Raw genomic sequence first — 22,243 nt, 5'->3', positions numbered from 1 at the left:
TGGCATTCATGGTTCCTTCAATGAACTGTAGCTCCACAGTGCTGGCAGCACTCATGTAGCCCCAGACCATGACACTCCCACCACCATGTTTGACTGAAGGCAAGACACACTTGTCTTTGTACTCCTCACCTGGTTGCCGCCACATACGCTTGACACCATCTGAACCAAATAAGTTTATCTTGGTCTCATCAGACCACAAGACATGGTTCCAGTAATCCATGTCCTTAGTCTGCTTGTCTTCAGAAAACTGTTTGCGGGCTTTCTTGTGCATCATTTTTAGAAGAGGCTTCCTTCTGGGATGACAGCCATGCAGACCAAATTGGTGCAGTGTGCGGCGTATGGTCTGAGCACTGACAGGCTGGCATGGCATGAGGTGCCATGTTGAACTTCCAGTGACCAGTATGAGAGAGTGAGAGCGATAACAGCAAATTTAACACACCTGCTCCCCCTTCACACCTGAGACCTTGTAACAGTAATGAGTCACATGACACAGTGGAGGAAAAATTACTAATAGAGCCCAATTTGGACATTTTCACTTAGGGGTGTACTCACTTTTGTTGCCAGCGGTTTAGACATTAATGGCTGTGTGCTGAGTTATTTTGAGGGGACAGCAAATTTACACTGTTATACAAGCTGTACACTCACTACTTTACATTGTAGCAAAGTGTCATTTCTTCAGTGGTGTCACATGAAAGATATAATAAAATATTTACAAAAATGTGAGGGGTGTACTCAGTTTTGTGAGATACTGTATATAAATGTGTAATAATAATAGTGTGTGACTGTGGGGGGATATTAGAGTGTAAGCTCCTCTGGTACAGAGACTGATGTGACTGGCTCAGTGTTCTATGTACAGCACTGTGGTATATGTCAGAGCTATATAAATGTATAATAATAGTGTGTGACTGTGTGTGTGTGGGGGGGGGGGGGGCATTAGAGTGTAAGCTCCTCTGGTGCAGAGACTGATGTGACTGGCTCAGTGATCTCTGTACAGCACTGTGGTATATGTCAGAGCTATATAAATGTATAATAATAATAATAATAGTGTGTGACTGAACAACACTGAAGAGCTAGATCAGCACTGGACAGCTCCTTTCACTTATTCACATCAAGGTTTAAGTAGACACAAGCTCTAAATGGATGACATTTGTCACTTTTTTTTTTTTTTTTTTTTCTTCAATAGTCCTTGTTTTCCTCCTTTTTTCATCCTTTGTTGCATCTCAGTGCTGCTGATCTCCTGCAGCATTTTTACAGACACTTCCTGTTAACATGCAGTCAAGAGATGGCTGTATTTTTTTTTTTTCTCAGGGTGGGTTTCCTGAAGGTGACAACAGTGGGCTATGCCTGTATAATGTGCGCTGAAATGACCATTGTTTAGTGTCTATTGGAAGCCCATGTGACACAGTAACAGAGCATTGTCATCCCATAGCAGGAAATGCCTAAACAAGGACTTTCCTGGCAGGATCACCAGGGGTCATTTTATTGAAAGCTGCAGTTGGGGATCAGTGTCACGTGTAATTATCTCCCAGTATAAGCCCCGGTTCATATTAGTGCGATCACGGAGATTGCATGTAATTCGGAGCGCACTGCTCCTAAATTATAAGCAATCTCATGTGCGGTGCAAATTTCAGCCATACACTTTATATGGCTGAATTCACACCGCATCCGCATTAAACACGCACAGGACCCTTTATTTTATCCGCAGCTGAATCGGATCGCATGGTGGTTCACACTAGTGCGATTCCGATTCTGTGCAAACTTGCAGATAGTTGCGATCGCAACTGGGGGTGTCGTTAACTTTTAATTGACACCCCCCTGCGTATCGCATATGGCAGTGTGAACTGCCAGGGGTGCGGATGTGATGCGGGAACACACTGCATATTCGCAGCGTTCCCGCATCGCACAAATATGTGAACCAGGACTTAAATGCATATCCTTCTTTCTTTGTTTTTTAATAATGACCTGTGTTAATGAACATGCCATATTGGGGGATAATTACAAGTGCTCTGAGTAACAAAATTTAGATGAAAAAAAAACTTTTACCTTTAGCCCCGGTTCACACTAGGGCGACCTGTGAGGCGACCTGGTCACCTCACAGGTCGCCTCCCATAGGGAAGCTACGGACCCGTTCTAATAGGAGCGACACAAGTCGCTCCGACCTAGAAAAAGGGTCCGGAGCTTCTTTGGGGCGACCAGGAGGCGACCGCCATAGACTTCAATGTTATAAAGTCTGTGGCGGCCGCTCCGAGGTCGCGACGCGCTGCTCGCACCGCGATCTCGGAGGTCGCCGCTGAAAGTAGCGTCGCGCCAGTGTGAACCGGCGCTTACAACCACTGGCAGCACAATATAAGTTACCAGAGATATTAATTTCTGTTATTTTGGAACACATCTGCTTGATCAAGACCCATATTCTCAAATACTGTATTTTCTGGCATATAAGACTACTTTTGAACCTCAAAAAAATCCCCCAAAAATGGGGGTCATCTTATACTCCGATTATATTATCTCCAAGGTAACCTAAGTATAATTATTACCGGTAGATGTAATCTCTTAAGGCGCTGGCTGTGTGGGAATCCTGTACCAGTATACCGTGTGTACCGTAGCTTCGGTTACTTACAGAGCCAATCAGGGAGAGCGATGTATTCTATTATTGAATGCAAAGCCTGCTCGGATTGGCGGAGTAACATCAGCCCGCCTCTCTGACTCTGCCAATCAGAGCAGGCTTTGCATTCAATAATAGAATACATCGCTCACTGTGATTGGCTCAGCGCGGTATACTGTATGTAGCTGAAGCTACGGTACATATGGTATACCGGTACAGGATTCCCGCACAGCCAGCGTCTTGAGATTACATCTACTGGTAATACTTAGGGTACCTTGGAGATATTGTTATGTAACGGTATCAGCCAAATGATCAGACCAGTGGTGATGTGCAATTTCTACTTTACTTAACAATGTGGAACGTAGATTACACAGGAGATCATGTGAACAGGGGTTTGCAGTACAAAACAGCAATATGAAGAAGGGAGAAACATTCATAAAACATGTGAAAACAATTCTATTGCAGTTCTAGTAATGGCCACTAGATGGCAGCAGAGTGTTCTGAGTTCAGTTTACAGATAGGATAAAGAGCAGAAGATTCTCACGTGTTCCCAGAGATTGATCATTCATTCAGCAGACTGGGAGATGAGGGAATTTCCTGCTGGCACAGACTTCACACAGGCACTGCTGATGCTGACTTTGGTCAGGAGGCTCTGGGGGCCGTAGATAGGACCAACCGACTGCTTGGACAACTTCTCCACATGGACTGTAACAGAGTCCTCTCCAATGACTGGGGCTTGGATAGATGCTGCGTGCTCTTGTGCTCACTGCTGGTGGCCCACACACCAGACCGATCGAATGAGGACCCAGCACCTGGGGACAGCTCACTTGCCCAGTCACTGCTGTCCCATCAGGCAGGATCTCTCTGAGCACAGGAAGCTGGGCGGAGCTGGCAATTATACTCCCTGGGCGTGTCCTGGAACTCAGGGGATGCTGGGAGCCCAGAGGATTGTGGGGAATTGAGTTAAAGGGACTTGCACCTGCATCTGGATAAAGGGGCACACCACTACAATATTATGAGAGATTACATGTATTACAGTACTTGGGGTACCTTGGAAATCCATGAGAAATCTGATGTTTTTCAATGGCATTGCCTTGCTTCGGAAGGGGGGTAGTCTTATACGGCGAGTATAGCCCAAAACCTATGTTTTAACTTGAAAATTAGGGGGGGTCGTCTTATACGCCGGAAAATACTGTACCTCACCCAAAAACATTGAGACTCTCTCTCTCTTCTCACTTTACAAGACATTCCAAGGAGACATCGCACAGCAAGATGTTCCAATAACATCTTCCTGCAAAGTCATTCTAGCAACTTGGCAAGCAAATCGGTTATTATATAAAGGACCTAACATTAGCATATAAGCACCAAATATTGTCATTTACACATCAACATAAATGATTATTTTATTAGATCATTCACATGAATGATCACCGCTAGAGATAATGGATGTGGGAGTTCTATCCCCAGTAGTGTTGCATAGTTTAGTCACGCTCAGAGTTAATGTATCAACCTCTCTATAGACGTGTCACCTTATCACTGCTCACACCTGAGCTGCCTTCCAGGTGCTGCTAGATCTCTGGAGGCTGTGAGTGCACTGACGCATCTTTCTGCCTAATGTGACCAAGTTTTATCACAATCTAAATAATGCAGTCAGGACATTGCTTTCCCAGATTCTTCTGTGAACTATAGAACACCTAATCCCTATGTAATGGAGATGAGGAAGGTGTTCCATAGTCCTGTCCTGCATAGTGCTGCATAGATACAGTGCAATGAGTGAGCGTTGTCACTCTAGGACAGGAAATGAGTAACTGGCAGGTTCAATGGGTAAATAAAGCCTGGGAAAAGAAAATGAATGCAGCTACCTCATCTAAGGACTGGTGGTAAGCTGCAATATTTTTCATTTTTGTTTTAAGATGCACTTTAGGTGAACCTGTACATACATTTAAAAATCCCACCTTAGAGTAGACCCTACCAGATGCCTTTGTTGTACTGTATTGGGAATACTATCATGGTTTGCATGTCCCTCTGAATGAGTTTTGCTTCAGGGCTAAAGCGGGCCCTACATAGAAAGCAGGCTCCAGAAAAGATTCCTCTATCCACACAAGCAAGGTGGATGGAGGAATGCCATCCACCCCCCTGCTAGGACATTGTATCTTGAAAGCGTCAGTTCCTGCCGTTCCCCTGTCCAATCAGAGTGCCCTTACTGGCCAGAAGACTCCTCTTATTGGACAGCAGGATGGCAGTTGGTGTAATGTAATGACATTCAGAAAGACATACATGTGGGTAATTGTCAGAGCTTCATAACACAGCAATTTGTTTAATATTTGATGAGCCCATTCATGTCTGCTCAGGAAGTGGTGTCGCTGGAAAACCACAAGCACTATATACAGTAGATATTTGTCCTTTTAATGGACATCCTCTGTAAGTGCTGGAGAGACATGACATGGGATTATTTTAACACATTAACATATGTAAGTGCCATATCCATTGTGAGGATGGATATGGAAGTGATCCTATCCAGGAAATCGGCCTTTACATGCCTTAAAACAGAATTCCAGGATAAACAAATATTGTTCAAAGAGGCATGTGTATTGTCACTTAAAATTTTGGTAACTTATTACATTTCTTTGACATCTCTGATAAATGTTTCTTGAAGCTGGACACATGTGTTGCAATCTAATTTTGAAATCTCTATACAATCTTCTTTATCTTTACCTAAACAGATTCAACTTGTGTCCAGTCATGTAGGTTCTCACACTATTGGTAGGTTTAACAGGGATTGTACAATCAGATTATGAGATACAGTATATGGGCAACCTCAACCCTCCCCAAAGCATATGGCAAACCTTAACTCAACAAACCCAACCTTCTCCAAAGCATATGGCAAACCTTAACTCAACAAACCCAACCTTCTCCAAAGCATATGGCCAACCTTAACTCAACAAACCCAAACTTATATGGCCAACTTTAACTCAACAAACCCAACCTTTCCCAAAGCATATGGCCAACCTTAACTCAACAAACCCACCCTATATGTCCAACCTTAAATCAACAAACCCAACCCTCCCCAAAGCATATGGCCAACCTTAACTCAATTAACCCAACTTTCACCAAAGCATATGGCCAAAGATAACAACAAACCCAACTTTCCCCAAAGCGTATGGCTAAAGGTAACAACAAACCCAACCTTGCCCAAAGCAGATGGCCAACCTTAACTCAACAAACCCAACCTTCCCCAAAGCATATAGCCAACTTTAACGCAACAAACCCAACCTTCCCTAAAGCATAAGGCCATCCTTAACTCAACAAACCCAACCTTCATCAAAGCCTATGGCCAACTTTACCCAACAAACCCAACCTTCCCCAAAGCCTATGGTCAACTTTACCCAACAAACCCAACCTTCTCCAAAGCATATGTCCAACCTTAACTCAACAAACCCAAACCTCCCCAAAGCATATGGCCAATCTTAACTCAACAAACCCAACTTTCCCCAAAGCATATGGGCAACCTTAACAACAAACCCAACCTTCCCCAAAGCATATGGCCAACCTTAACTCAACAAACCCAACCTTTCCAAAAGTATATGGCCAACTTTAACCCAACAAACCCAACCTTCCCCAAAGCATATGGCCAACCTTAACTCAACAAACCCAATATTCTCCAAAGCATATGGCCAATCTTAACTCAACAAACCCAACCTTCCCCAAAGCATATGACCAACTGTAACTCAACAAACCCAACCTTCCCTAAAGCAGATGGCCAATCCTAACTCCACAAATTCAACCTTATATGGCCAACCTTAACTCAACAAACCCAACCTTCCCCAAAGCATATGGCCAACCTTAACTCAATTAACCCAACCTTTCCTAAAGGATATGGCCAACCCTAACTCAACAAACACAACCTTACCCAAAGCATATGGCCATTGGCCAACCCTAACTCAGCAAACCCAATATTCTCCAAAGCATATGGCCAACCTTAACTCAACAAACCCAACCTTTCCCAAACCATATGGCCAACCTTAACTCAACAAATCCAACCTTCCCCAAAGCATATGGCCAACTGTAACTCAACAAACCCAACCTTCCCCAAAGCATATGGCCAACTTTACCCAACAAACCCAACCTTCCCCAAAGCCTATGGTCAACTTTACCCAACAAACCCAAACCTCCCCAAAGCATATGGCCAATCTTAACTCAACAAACCCAACTTTCCCCAAAGCATATGGCCAACCGTAACAACAAACCCAACCTTACCCAAAGCATATGGCCAACCTTAAATCAACAAACCCAACCTTTCCCAAAGCATATGGCCAACTTTAACCCAACGAACCAAACCTTCCCCAAAGCATATGGCCAATCTTAACTCAACAAACCCAACCTTCACCAAAGCATATGGCCAACTGTAACTCAACAAACCCAACCTTCCCCAAAGCATATGACCAACCTTAACTCAATTAACCCAACCTTTCCCAAAGGATATGGCCAACCCTAACTCAACAAACCCAACCTTACCCAAAGCATATGGCCAACCCTAACTCAACAAACTCAATATTCTCCAAAGCATATGGCCAACCTTAACTCAACACCCCCAACCTTTCCCAAAGCATATAGCCAACCTTAACTCAATAAACCCAACCTTATATGGCCAACCTTAACTCAACAAACCCAACCGTCCCCAAAGCATATGGCCAACCATAACTCAACAAACCCAACCTTCCCCAAAGCATATGGCTGACCTTAACTCAACAAACCCAACCTTCCCCAAAGCATATGGCCAACCCTAACTAAACAAACCCAACCTTCCCCAAAACATATGGCCAGCCCTAACTCAACAAACCCAACCTTATATGGCCAACCTTAACTCAACAAACCCAACCTTCCCCAAAGGATATGGCCAGCCCTAACTCAACAAACCCAACCATACCCAAAGCATATGGCCAACCCTAACTCAACAAACCCAACCTTCCCTAAAGCATATGGCCAACTTTAACCCAACAAACCCAACCTTCCCAAAAGCATAAAAGAGAAAAATGGCCCAGATGGGACTTTAAATGAAGTGGATGCATGAGTCACTGATGCATAAAAGTAGATTTTAATGAGTAAAAAACATGCAAGCAAAAACATGCATTGACCAACAGATGGAGTAAAAAATATGGCATATTTTGTACGCCATATTTTGTACTCCATCTGTTGGTCAATGCATGTTTTTGCTTGCATGTTTTTTACTCATTAAAATCTACTTTTATGCATCAGTGACTCATGCATCCACTTCATTTAAAGTCCCATCTGGGCCATTTTTCTCTTTTTTGCTTGATTTAGGGATGGAAGTGGATGTAATAGACAACATCAGACCATTTCCCAGTTTCCCAAAAGCATATGGCCAACCTTACCTAAACAAACCCAACCTTTCCCAAAGCATACGGCCAACCTTAACTCAAAAAACCCAACCTTATATGGCCAACCTTAACTCAACAAACCCAACCTTCCCCAAAGCATATATAAAAACAAAAAGCGGAGCGTCTGTAAGTGTAATCAGTTTATTAGGCCAAAGTAAAACAGGTGCAAAAAACTTGCTCACATTAGAACAAATAGGAATAAGCTCATCTGAATGGTGGTCTGCTGAAACAAGTAAGTCTGCGTCCAGGTAATGTGACTCCACGATGGGAGTGCAGGAGAGGAAGCGTGATAAGCCGTTGCTCTGTCTGGCTGAATGGCCGGTGGCTTCCGAGTACTACTCCGCTCTTCAGACGCTTGCATGCAGAGACACCTGCGAAGTAGTACTCGGAAGCCGCCGGCCATCCAGCCAGACAGAGCAACAGCTTACCACGCTTCCTCTCCTGCACTACCATAGTTGAGTCACATTACCTGGACGCAGACTTTCCTGTTTCAGCAGACCACTATTCAGATGAGCTTTTTCCTATTTGTTCTAATGTGAGCAAGTTGTTTGCACCTGTTTTTCTTTGGCCTATTAAACTGATTACACTTAGAATCGCTCCGCTTTTTGTTTTTATCTTTGAATTACAGAGTTGACTTCTCTCTGCAGCAGAGCTAGCCCTGGGTGTCATCCACTCCCTCCATCTCTTCCATTTTATCTATACCAACCAGTGACTACGCATGAACTCAAACCCCTTTGATGCTTTCTAGGTATGTGTTATGCGCCAACGTTTACTTTGTTTCCTAAAGCATATGGCCAACCTTAACTCAACAAACCCATTCTTCCCCAAAGCATATGGCCAACCTTAACTAAACACACCCAACCTTCCTCAAAGCATATGGCCAATCCTAACTCAACAAACCCAACCTTCATCAAAGTATATGGCCAACCTTAGCTCAACAAAGCCAGCAATCCTCAAAGTATATGGCCAACCTTCCTCAAGATATATGGCCTATCTCAACAAACTGTCTATGACTGGTCATTAACACATTCTGTTTTTTAATTTCCCCAGCCAGCCAACTGGAGGGAGATCGTCAACAAGAAGCTCAAATTTCCAGTGTCCCTCATCAATGCCATTCATGACGGTAACATCATCCAAGTCCAGCAGCTCTTACAGGTTAGTGATGGCATCCTGCGACAACTGGACGACAGTGAGGACCGGTCGTGGCGGGAAGCTCTCAATCTTGCCATCCGGACGGGGAATGAGGAGATCATGAAGACCCTTCTGCACTGTGTAAAGTTTGACTTCAGACAGATCCATGAAGCCTTGCTGGTGGCCGTTGACACCAACCAACCACACGTAGTTAAAATGCTGCTTGATCGTCTTGACCAGGAGAAAGGAATCAAAATGGACATAAAGTCATTCTCCTTGGCTTTCTTTGACAACTCCATTGACAACTCCCGCTTTGCTCCTGGGGTGACCCCACTGACCCTGGCCTGTGAGAAGGACCTCTACGAGATTGTGGAGATGTTGATGAAGAAAGGCCATGTCATCACAACGCCACACAAGATCTCTTGCGCATGCATGGAGTGCGGCAATGGTCGCAAGTATGACCTGCTGAAATTCTCGCTGTCCCGCATCAACACATACAAAGGACTAGCCAGCAGGGCCTATTTGTCCATTGCAAGTGAGGACTCCATGTTAAGGGCCTTCAAGCTGAGCCGGGAGCTCAAGCGTCTTTCCAGGAAAGAGCCAGAATTTAAGGTCTGATTCAGTAATACTGTTTTTTTGTGTGGACCTACTAAGCATGTCATTGTAGGGGGATATCTGTATGAACATGCAGTGGCACTTGCAAGCAATAGCCGCCATGTTCAAGTCAGCGCTCTAGGGTTCTTATTGCTCATCTAGGCCAGTTGTCTTTTGCTGTCCCCCCTTTCCTCTCTCGCGTATATCACTGCTTGAGTTTGGTCAATGAGAAGTCTTAAATGTTGCAAATAGCATTGTAATGTAGCGGGTGGTGGGAGGTCAAGTTCTCCATACTTTATAAACATGCTGACAAATGCACACATTTAAGTACTCTAATCTCTCAGATGAGATGTAGACACACTAGGTGGCACCAGTCCCCACCTAGAAACCAGCCCTTCCAATGCGTTCCAATGAGAGTGCTCCTGGTGAAACATGTCATAGAGCAAGGGTCTTCAAACTATGGCCCTCCAGCTGTTCAGTAACTACAATTACCATCATGCCTAGTCATGTCTATGAATGTCAAGAGTTTTACAATGCCTCATGGGATGTGTAGTTCCGCAACAGCTGGAGGGCCGTAGTTTGAGAATCCCTGTCATAGAGGGACAGGAGGGTAAAAGTGTCAAAGTGTGATGAACAGAACTGACGTCATTGGAGTCATTTTTCTATTCTATATAGAGTTTATACAAAGCATGGATTGCCTCCTATAGCCGGCACCCTACAGTCTCCAGCTGAGGAACTGTAAATATTGGAGTCATTCTTGTATTCTATATGGAGTTTATACAAAGCATGGATGGCCTCCTATAGCCAGAACCCTACTGTCCCCATATGAGGGGAACAGTGGATCAGTGCTGTATTTTGGCCTAGGCCGACAAGGCCCAGGCCTAGGGCGGCACTTTGCAGGGGGGCAGCAAAAAAGCCGCCCTCCCTCCACCTGAGACTCTTTTGGCCACTGGTTGCTAGAGCTGCCTCTCCCACCTCTTTCTCTCTCTCACCCTCCTCTCCCTCCTCTCTGTTTCTCTCACCCCCCCCCCCTCACTCTCAACCCCTCCCTCTCTATTAACCCCTTCCTCTCTCACCCCCTCTTTCTCTCATTCCCCCCTCTCTCACCTTCTCTCTCTCTCACCCCCCCTCTCTCTCACCCCCCCCTCTCTCTCTCACCCCCCCTCTGTCTTACTCTCTCACCCCCCCTCTCACTCCCCTCTCTCATCCCCTGCCTCTCACCCCCCCTCTCTCTCTCCCTCCCTCCCTCCCCCACCCCCTCTCTCTCTCTCCCTCCCCCACCCTCTCTCTCTATCCCTCCCTCACCCACTCCCCTCTCTCTCCCACCCCTCCTCCCTTAAGATCTCAGGGGTTCATGCTGGGACTTGGAGTCCTTCAATTTTGGAGGGAGTCATCTGTTAAAAAGGAAGGAGTCTGGCAAATTTACATAGGAGGGGGAGGGGGGCGTCCAATTTTAGTCTTGCCTAGGGCAGCACAAATCCAAAATACACCACTGCAGTGGATATTGGAGTGGTGGGACTTCTGTGGACTGCTAAGCATGCAATAGAATTGGTCACCCTTCCCCAACACACACTCTTCATTGACACTCTTTAACCACTTGCCGACCGGTCACGTTGACTGTACTGCGACAAAGTGGCTCGATTCCGTCCAGCGATGTAGACCTACGTCGCTGGACTACTCCCCTTGTAGGCGGCGCTCGTGCGCCACCGGAGGCTCGCTCCCGCTGTTTTCAGTCACAGCGGGAGTCGGGCCAGGGGAGGAGCGGCGGTGATCGCCGCTACTCTTCCCCGATCGTCGGGGAATCGAGTTTGGAGATCCGCCCGCTTGTGTAAACAGAGCGGGCGGATCTCCTCAGTGACAAACAGTGACAGATTGCAGGGCTCAGCATAGCTGAACATGCGATCTGTCCCTGTGTCACTCAGTCACCTCCCCCCACACACGTCAGTAAGCACCAGGCATACATTAGCCCCTCCCTCTCCAATAAAATTAACCCCTTCCCTGCCAGTGTCAATTTTACAGTAACAGTGCATATTTATAGCACTGATTACTATAGAAATGTCACTGGAACCCCCAAAAGTGTCAAAAATGTCAGTCAAGGGTCCGATCTGTCCGCCGCAATGTCGCAGTCCCGCAAAAAAAAAAAAATCGCAGATCGCCGCCATTACTCATTAAATAAAAAAACACCAAAAATGACAGAAATCTTTCCCTTAGTTAGTAAACGCAATAACTTTTGCGCAAACCAATCAAAATACGCTTATTGTGATTTTTTTTTACCAAAAATATGTAGCAGAAAACAAATTGGGCAAAAATTTAAAAAAAATTTGATTTTTACATTTTTTGGGAGGAATTTCATATAAAAAAATGTTAAAAATATTGTTATTTTTTTCAAAATTTACGCTCTTTTTTTGTTTATAAAAAGTAAAAATCGCACAGGTGATCAAATACTACCAAAAGAAAGCTCTGTTTGTGGGAAAAAAAGGACGTAAATTTCGTTTGGGTACGGCGTCGCACGACCGCGCAATTGTCAGTTAAATTCGCAAAGCGCCGAATCGCAAAAAGTGGCCCTGACGTAAGACAGCAAAATCCTCCGGTGGTAAAGTGGTTAAACCCTCAATAGTCAGCTCAGCTCTCCAGAAGATTTAGCTTGACTGACCATGTACTCCAGCAATTAAAGCTTTGAAAAGAAAGGGCTCTCCTGGCCCTTCTAATGTCAGCGTACTACAGGTCAACTCAACCCCTACTGACGCCCTAGGACAGGGCCTAACAAGCCCACTTCTGTTATACTGCTACAGGGTGGCACCTGTGCGCTAGATCACGTATACACTATATTGTCGAAAGTATTGGGACGCCTGCCTTTACACACACATGAACTTTAATGGCATCCCAGTCTTAGTCTGTAGGGTTCTATATTGAGTTGGCCCACTTTGTGCAGCTATAACAGCTTCAACTCTTCTGGGAAGGCTGTCCACAAGGTTTAGGAGTGTCTATGGGAATGTTTGACCATTCTTCCAGAAGCACATTTGTGAGGTCAGGCACTGATGTTGGACGAGAAGGCCTGGCTCGTAGTCTCCGCTCGAATTCATCCCAAAGGTGTTCTATCGGGTCGAGGTCAGGACAGTCAAGTCCCTCCACCCCAAACACACTCACCCATGTCTTTATGGACCTTGCTTTGTGCACTGGTCCAAATCATTTGGTGGAGGGGGAGATTATGGTGTTGAGTTGTTTTTCAGGGGTTGGGCTTGGCCTCTTAGTTCCAGTTAAGGGAACTATTAAGGCGTCGGCATACCAAGACATTTCATGCTCCCAACTTTGTGGGAACAATTTGGGGATGTTTCAACATGACTGCGCACCAGTGCACAAAGCAAGGTCCATAGACATGGATGAGCGAGTTTGGGGTGGAGAAACTTGACTGGCCTGCACATAGTCCTGACCTTACCTTCCAAGAAGAGTTGAAGCTGTGAGGGTCCTTTTACATGGGTGTCCCACCCGGCGGAATCCGCTTTGCTCAGCGGGGGATCGATCCGCTGATCCCCGCTGAGCAGGCAGATGACAGGTCAGAGCCCTGCTCTCCTCTATGGAGAGATCTGATGAAAACGGACTGCCTGTCCATTTTCACCCGATCCCATTGGATCCGCCAGATGGATGAAAAATAGGGTTACCATCTGTTTGGATTTCACAGACAGGATCGGATCGGATAGCAGCAGGTGTCAGAGGACATGTTACTGCTGACATCCTCTGCCCCATAGAGGTGAATGGAGCATCCGATCAGATCCGCCTGAAAAACTGACAGGTGGACCTGATCGAAGAGCCTGTTTGAAAGGGGTCTTATAGCTGCAAAGGGTGGTCCAACTCAATATTGAACCCCACGGACTAAAACCGGGATGCCATTAAAGTTTGTGTGTGTGTAAAGGCAGGCGTCCAATACTTTTTACAATATAGTGTATATACTGTACGTCAGGGGTGTCAAACTCAATTTCATTGCGGGCCGCATCGACATTATGGTTGCCCTAAAAGAGTCGGTTATATCAAAGATTAATGTCCAGAGAACCCCACGTCCCCTTACACCCTTACATGAGATGTCAAGAGCCCCCCCCTCCATCAGAAGTCAAAGGTCACCCACCCTTCCTTACATCACAATGCACCCCCTTACCTTGTGCTGCTGCCAGGAAGAAGATGCGGTGGATCTGGGAAGAAGTGCAGGGTCTGGAGGAGAACCAGAGGAGGGCTGGAGTCAGCTTCCAGAGTCTGCTTAATGCTGAGACCAGGGGAGGCAGAGGCAAGGTGGGGTTGTGGCTACATAGAGAGGTGCAGGATCTGTAGGAGGAGTTCTTCCCTCCTCTCTGCTGCGGACTGCTGAGAAAGGGGGGGGGGCATAGGCAAGCCTTTCTGTAGCTGCACAGAGGAGTGCAGGATCTGGCAAAGGAGTTTTGTCCTCTCTGCTGCCGACTACTGAGACAAGGTGGGGTGCAGCAGCTGCAGGAGATGTGTGAGGGCCACATTAAATGGCCTAGGGGGCCGCATTCGGCACGCGGGCCTTGTGTTTGACACCTTTGCTGTACGTGATCTGACACTTTCGGGGTAGGGGGTGCGCATGTGCACCATCAGCAGCTCGCTTCCACTGTGATTACACACAGCCACAGCTGATCGGCGGGTGAATGGCACCTAAAGTCTAGGCACCCGCTGATCCTTAGGCAGAGAGGCAGAACAGCAATCTGCCTATATAAACAAGGCAGGTATTTTCTTTTAACAAGTTCTGTGTACAAAGTCTGTCTTATGATGTGCCTTTGAAAGTCCAGTTTTTTGATGGTTTTCCATCTGACATTCTCCCTTTCCTCGTATATAAACAAGGCAGATCGCTGTTCTGACAAAATGCTGGCTTTTGGTATAATTTGGTGCTCTTCTAAATTTCCCATGTTATTTTCTTTCACTACTGTATATTACCAAAAGTATTGGGACGCCTGCCTTTACACACACATGAACTTTAATGGCATCCCAGTCTTAGTCCGTAGGATTCAATATCGAGTTGGTCCACCCTTTGCAGCTATAACAGCTTCAACTCTTCTGGGAAGGCTGTCCACAAGGTTTAGGTGTGTGTCTATGGGAATGTTTGACCATTTTTCCAGAAGCGCATTTGTGATGTCAGGCACTGATGTTGGACGAAAAGGCCTGGCTCGCATTCTGCACGAATTCATCCCAAAGGTGTTTGATCGGGTTGAGGTCAGGACAGTCAAGTTCCTCCACCCCAAACTCCCTCATCCATGTCTTTATGGATCTTGCTTTGTGCACTGGTGTGCAGTCATGTTGGAACAGGAAGGGGTCATCCCCAAACTGTTCCCACAAAGTTGGGAGCATGATATTGTCTAAAATGTCTTGGTATGCTGACGCCTTAAGTGTTCCTTTCACTGGAACTAAGGAGCCAAGCCCAACCCCTAAAAAACAACCCCACACCATAATCCCCCCTCCACCAAATGATTTGGACCAGTGCACAAAGCAAGGTCCATAAAGACATGGGTGAGTGAGTTTGGGGTGTAGGAACTTGACTGGCCTGCACAGAGTCCTGACCCCAACCTGATCGGAACCCTTTTGGGATGAATTATAGTGGAGACTGTGAGCCAGGTCTTCTCTTCGACATCAGTGCCTGACCTCACAAATGTACTTCTGGAAGAATGGTCAAACATTCCCATAGACACTCCTAAACCTTGTGGACGGCCTTCCCAGAAGAGTTGAAGCTGTTATAGCTGCAAAGGGTGGGCCAACTCAATACTGACCCCTACAGACTAAAGCCTCGTACACACGCAACAAATTTTCGCTGACCGGTTGTCCGTTTTTTGTCCAGAGTGGTGTCTGTTGGTTGGAATGTGCCTAGACTGCACACAAATTTTCCCGCACGACAGAATTCTACTTCAGAAGTGATGTCATGTGTTGGGTTGCTTTCTTTGTGTTCTCTCTTCTCTGAGCATGCCCAGTCTTGCTCATAAGATTTTTCCCTGTCGAAATCTGTACTGACTGACGGAAAATCGGACGTGTTTTGACAGAGGACAAAAATTTTATAGCCTGCACACCAGAATTTTTTCGGCCGAAAAGTCGGAGTCGGTTGTCGGAAACATCATACTAACAAGCCGAAAATTGGCAGATCGGTCGTCGGACGAAAATTCCCAGCCGAATGTCGACGCGTGTGTACGGGGCTTAAGTCTTGGATGCCATTAAAGTTCATGTGCGTATGAAGGCCAATACTTTTGGTAATATAGTGTATGTCCCATAGTAGCCATGTGTAAGGAGGGCAAGGAAGCTGGAAAATTGGATATTTACCATAATTTTCCTTTTCTGGCAACTCCTCATGTCAGCCAGGCGATCCCTCTAAATTTTCTGTTGTGAGGGCTAGTTATGGGACTGTTGGGGGTAGGATCAAAACACAAGTGTATATATAGGCTAGTTGGGAGTTTTTCCAGGGCATCCTTCCACAACCTTTTTAACATGGAAGAACCCTTGAAATAATTTTAGGTCTCTGGGAACCCCTACTAATAATAATTGTATATACAGCTCAGGGTATGTTGGTATGAACAGTAAGCTGAGATATAAGAATAAATGAAAGAAAAAGACACGTGGCATACTTAAATTATTTAATGTCCAGAGCTGCTATATATAACAAAGGTATTTTCAGTAACTGTAGACAGTGGAAATCGCAGAGTTCCTTCACATTTGTGGTCCCTGGAAATTCACCCCCAATTCATTGCTGGTCAGTAAAGATCCTTCTGTACAGGTGGTCAGTGAGGAGCTCCCTAAGATTGGGGGTCAGTGGAGAAGGACCCCCTATATTTTAGGAGAGACCCCGTTACTTTGGTAGGCAGTGGGAAAAATGCTCCTTACATTGGTGGCCAGTGGGAAGAATGCTCCTTACATTGGTGGTCAGTGGGAAGAATGCTCCTTACATTGGTGGTCAGTGGGAAGAATGCTCCTTACATTGGTGGCCAGTGGGAAGAATGCTCCTTACATTGGAGGTCAGTGGGAAGAATGCTCCTTACATTGGTGGTCAGTGGGAAGAATGCTCCTTACATTGGTGGTCAGTGGGAAGAATGCCCCTTACATTGGTGGCCAGTGGGAAGAATGCCCCTTACATTGGTGGTCAGTGGGAAGAATGCTCCTTACATTGGTGGTCAGTGGGAAGAATGCCCCTTACATTGGTGGTCAGTGAGAAGAATGCCCCTTACATTGGTGGCCAGTGGGAAGAATGTTTCTTACATTGATGGTAAGGGGGGGGGGGGAGGGGTTGCTCCTTACATTGGTGGTCAGTGGGAAGAATGCTCCTTACATTGGTGGTCAGTGGGAAGAATTCTTCTTATATAGGTGGTCAGTGGGAACATCGTCCCCCTTAAGATCATGGCTGTTGGTTACCCGGACGATTTCTGAGTGACTATATTTGCTCATCCCTCAATGAACCCCTACCAACCTCTGGTGGCGCTCCAGGGTTCAATGGACCTCTGTTTGAAAAAGGCTGATCTGGGGGGTCACAGAAGGTTGAGCTGGCTGCAGTTGCATGACATGAGGAGTTGTCAGGAAGGGATAATTATGGTATGTGAAGACTATTTTTCGTTTTTTTCAGCCTCTATGATAAAAGGAGGAGGGGTTCTGTAGCCTAAAAGAGAACAGTTCAAGGCTGATAATGCTTCTTGGGATAGCAGTAAAGTCGTTAGGATCTCATTGCATTTCTGGCAGACCAGCACTGGTCCTGCAGGTGGATTTCTCATGTATCAATCTGCAGCATGTCATGTAACAATTCCATACATTCCACTAATCACTGATTTTATTTAATGTGATAATGCTGCCATCTAATGGTCATCAAAGGTTAGTGTAGACAAAACTAACAGAATATGAGAGGTTTCCACCATCCCTGTGCTCAGCTCCCAGGTGTGCACAGATGCTGTGCCCATTATGAGGGTTTCCCACCATCCATTCATTGACTCCAAGGGTCTGTACACCTGTGACTGGAGGGACATTAGAGTGTAAGCTCCTCTGGTACAGAGACTGATGTGACTGGCTCAGTGATCTCTGTACAGCACTGCGGTATATGTCAGAGCTATATACAGTATCTCACAAAAAAACAGACAAAAGTGACAAATGTCATCCATTTAGAGGTTGTGTCTACTTAAACCTTGAAGTGAATAAGTGAAAGGAGCTGTCCAGTGCTGATTTAGGTGTTCAGTGTTGTTCAGTCACACACTATTATTATTATTATTATACATTTATATAGCTCTGACATATACTGCAGTGCTGTACAGAGATCAATGAGCCAGTCACATCAGTCTCTGTACCAGAGGAGCTTACACTCTAATCTCCCCTCAGTCACATCAGTCTCTGTACCAGAGGAGCTTACACTCTAATGCCCCCCCCCCCACAGTCACACACTATTATTATTATACATTTATATACAGTATCTCACAAAGTAAGTACACCCCTCACATTTTTGTAAATATTTTATTCTATCTTTTCATGTGACAACACTGAAGAAATGATACTTTGCTACAATGTAAAGTAGTGAGTGTACAGCTTGTATAACAGTGTAAATTTGCTGTCCCCTGAAAATAACTCAACACACAGCCATTAATGTCTAAACCGCTGGCAACAAAAGTGAGTACACCCCTAAGTGAAAATATCCCAATTGGGCCCCAAAGTGTCAATATTTTGTGTGGCCACCATTATTTTCCAGCACTGCCTTAACCCTCTTGGGCATGGAGTTCACCAGAGCTTCACAGGTTGTCATTGGAGTCCTCTTCCACTCCTCCATGACGACATCACAGAGCTGATGGATGTTAGAGACCTTGCGCTACTCCACCTTCTGTTTGAGGATGCCCCAGAGATGCTCAATAGGGTTTAGGTCTGGAGACATGCTTGCCCAGTCCATCGCCTTTACCCTCAGCTTCTTTAGCAAGGCAGTGGTCATCATGGAGGTGTTTGGGGTCGTTATCATGTTGGAATACTGCCCTGCGGCCCAGTCTCCAAAGGGAGGGGATCATACTCTGCTTCAGTATGTCACATTACATGTTGGCATTCATGGTTCCCTCAATGAACTGTAGCTCCCCAGTGCCGGCAGCACTCATGCACCCCCAGACCATGACACTCCCACCACCATGCTTCACTGTAGGCAAGACACACTTGTCTTTGTACTCCTCACCTGGTTGCCGCCACAAACGCCTGACACCATCTGAACCAAATAAGTTTATCTTTGTCTCATCAGACCACAGGAGATGGTTCCAGTAATCCATGTCCTTAGTCTGCTTGTCTTCAGCAAACTGTTTGCAGGCTTTCTTGTGCATCATCTTTAGAAGAGGCTTCCTTCTGGGATGACAGCCATGCAGACCTATTTGATGCATTGTGCGGCGTATGGTCTGAGCACTGGCAGGTTGACCCCCCACCCCTTCAACCTCTGCAGCAATGCTGGCAGCACTCATACGTCTATTTCCCAAAGACAACCTCTGGGTATGACGCTGAGCATGTGCACTCAGCTTCTTTGGTCGACCATGGCGAGGCCTGTTCATAAGTGGAATCTGTCCTGTTAAACCCCGGTATGGTCTTGGCCACCGTGCTGCAGCTCAGTTTCAGGGTCTTGGCAATCTTCTTATAGCCTAGGTCATCTTTATGTAGAGCAACAATTCTTTTTTTCAGATCCTCAGAGAGTTCTCTGCCGTGAGGTGCCATGTTGAACTTCCAGTGACCAGTATGAGAGAGTGAGAGCGATAACACCAAATTTAACACACCTGCTCCCCATTCTTACCTGAGACCTTGTAACACTAACGGGTCACATGACACTGGGGAGGGAAAATGGCTAATTGGGCCCAATTTGGACATTTTCACTTAGGGGTGTACTCACTTTTGTTGCCAGCGGTTTAGACATTAATGGCTGTGTTGAGTTATTTTGAGGGGACAGCAAATTTACACTGTTATACAAGCTGTACACTCACTACTTTACATTGTAGCAAAGTGTCATTTCTTCAGTGTTGTCACATGAAAAGATAAAATAAAATATTTACAAAAATGTGAGGGGTGTACTTTTGTTTGAGATACTGTAAATGTATAATAATAATAGTGTGTGACTGTGGGGGACATTAGAGTGTAAGCCCCTCTGGTGCAGAGACTGATGTGACTGGCTCAGTGATCTCTGTACAGCACTGCGGTATATGTCAGAGCTATATAAATGTATAATAATAATAATAGTGTGTGACTGAGGTAGGACATTAGAGTGTAAGCTCCTCTGGTACAGAGACTGATGTGACTGTGGGGGAGGGGACATTAGAGTGTAAGCTCCTCTGGTACAGAGACTGATGTGACTGGCTCATTGCTCTCTGTACAGCACTGCGATATATTGTATGTCAGCTGTACACACTGACCGAAAGTCAGCAAGGTTCTGCTGAACTGGCCCAGCCTTAGATGAAATCTTCTCCATCTTTCTACACATCCTGGCTGTAGTAAGTGAACCTGAGGACTGCAACAAATTATAGTTCACAAACTAGTCAGGGTGACACCTCTTAGGTAACCCTGACAGTGACAACACTCTGTCACTTGCTGCACTGTATCTATGGAAAAGCGGCATTGTCACCTTAGTACAGGACTATAGAACCCCTCCCCTCTCATTATCTCCATAACATATAGGGGAGGTGTTATGTACAGTGCCTTGCAAAAGTATTCGGCCCCCTTGAACTTTGCGACCTTTTGCCACATTTCAGGCTTCAAACATAAAGATATAAAACTGTAATTTCTCTATCGCTCATTGACAGACGTAGTCTTCTTGATTCTCAAGAGCTGGGTTATGTTGTCTCCGCAGGAGTAGGACTAGGCAGAATGACAAAAACGTTCTGGCTCCACCCTAGGGGGCAGTCCCTGAGGGTATATCCTCCCTCTCTCTGCTACAGGGAATCAGTTTTTTTCTGTCTAGTCAGGAGTAAGGACCTAAGTTCCTTGCTGGGATCTTTTGGTCCTGGCAAGACTTTTTTTCTTTAAGAAAAAGACATTTTTTAGGTAGTTTTCTCCAGTGTTTTTTTCCTGTGAGATCTTCAAGCAAAGATGCCGGACTGGGCGACACTTGTGGTCACCCCAGCCGGCCTACGAGCGCGTGCAGACCAGGCATTGCGCTTGGTCGGCCGCGACATATTCAAGTAAGTATGCGGGGCCGGGCGACGGGCTGGATGTGAATCCAGTGGTCACCCCGGTCTCTGCCTAAAAGCGCGTGCAGACCAGTGCGCTGAGTCGGCCGCGACGGAGTCCCAGTAAAGGGACTGACTTTGCGAGTTAAAAGCTCGCTTGGACGCCAGGACCAGAGAGTCGAGGCGTCCACAAACCCCCACCTCGGTGGAGAGGGTATTATGAAGAGAGGGTGCCTGTCGGTTCGGTATGGTGAGTAAAACGTTCCCTTTTTTTCCTCATTTATGAGGCAGTATATATTATGGGCCCCTCCATATATGGTCAGTATATATCTGACACTTACAAGTCCCCCTTGTAATACAGCATGTGTTGTGGGAGTGGACTTGGTTCAAGAGCTAACACTCTACCCAGCAGACTGTAACATTACAGCAAACATAGGAGGTATAATCCTACCTTATGTGCAGTGTATCTCTGTAGATCCATATGTCACCTCTCAGCAGAGTGCAGGTGGATGTGCTGGGAAGACGATATCGGCGGTCCGCCGCCATTTTGCCGTAGACCGAATGCATGTATGTCCTCAGGTCACGCCGGCCGCCATGTTTTTGGAGTCTTATGTCTCTTCTATGGGGGCGGCCATGTTTTGTGAGCCCAGCTTCCTCGTGGAGGGCTGGGAACGCCGGAAGGCGTACACAGGGGGCGGAGCCACGCCTTCTGCCCGGGAAAAAGCAAACAGCTCCTTCCAGTCTGTGTAAGACAGACGCTGGCTGCAGTTTGTTGGAAACTACACTGCATCGGTTGGTGAGCCTTGGGGGTCCCTCTCTCTCTCTCTTTGGGTCGAGAAGCAGGTACTCTGAGGGGCGCTATTGCGCTAGGGGGAGACACACAAAAAAAAAAAAAAAAAGAAAAGTTTTTTTGTTTATTGCTGGCAAAGTGTCCTGTATTAACATGGACCCTGCCACTCATGTATCTCCTCCGGATCCCCTCGAGGGGTCTGCGGGATCCTCCAGCACCCCATTGACAATTGAATCTTTGTCAGCCATTATGGAAACTTTTGTGTCCCGGGTGGAAGTGGCTTGTCAGGGACAGGGCGCAAGAAAGCGACCCCCGCCTAACCCCTTATTATCTGAAACCTCGGATTCAGACTCTGAGCCTATTTCTGCAGTTGCAGGTACTTCATCTGGTATTGGTGTCTCGGGTCCTGTCTCTTCAGACAGTGAGGAGGATGTTTCGGCATCAGCCATAGCCCGAGAGGAAGCGTTGGTAAACGCACTCATTGTATCTGTTCAAGAGACTTTAAGGTTACAGGGTATTCCATCAGAAATAGCTGAAACTGAGATCCCCTTTGGGACTAAAAAGCGCATCAAAGTGGCAAAGGTTTTTCCAT

The 22,243-nt window shown here is 46.1% G+C and overlaps 1 protein-coding gene across 1 annotated transcript in view; it reads left to right on the top strand.

Moving 5' to 3' along the window:
• LOC309546319 (short transient receptor potential channel 2-like) overlaps window positions 1-22,243 on the top strand; it is a gene marked incomplete at its 3' end in the record, with an annotated part of 87,309 nt that overhangs the window by 8,733 nt on the left and 56,333 nt on the right. The window contains exon 2 of the mRNA XM_082245930.1: window positions 9,052-9,744. Coding sequence (XP_082102056.1) covers window positions 9,052-9,744 — 693 coding nt within the window. The remainder of the gene's footprint in view (window positions 1-9,051; window positions 9,745-22,243) is intronic.

This window comes from Pelophylax lessonae (genome assembly GCF_965119305.1).
Source record: "Pelophylax lessonae genome assembly, chromosome: 2".
Classification (NCBI taxonomy): domain Eukaryota; kingdom Metazoa; phylum Chordata; class Amphibia; order Anura; family Ranidae; genus Pelophylax; species Pelophylax lessonae.
This window is presented reverse-complemented; position numbering and strand designations above follow the sequence as displayed.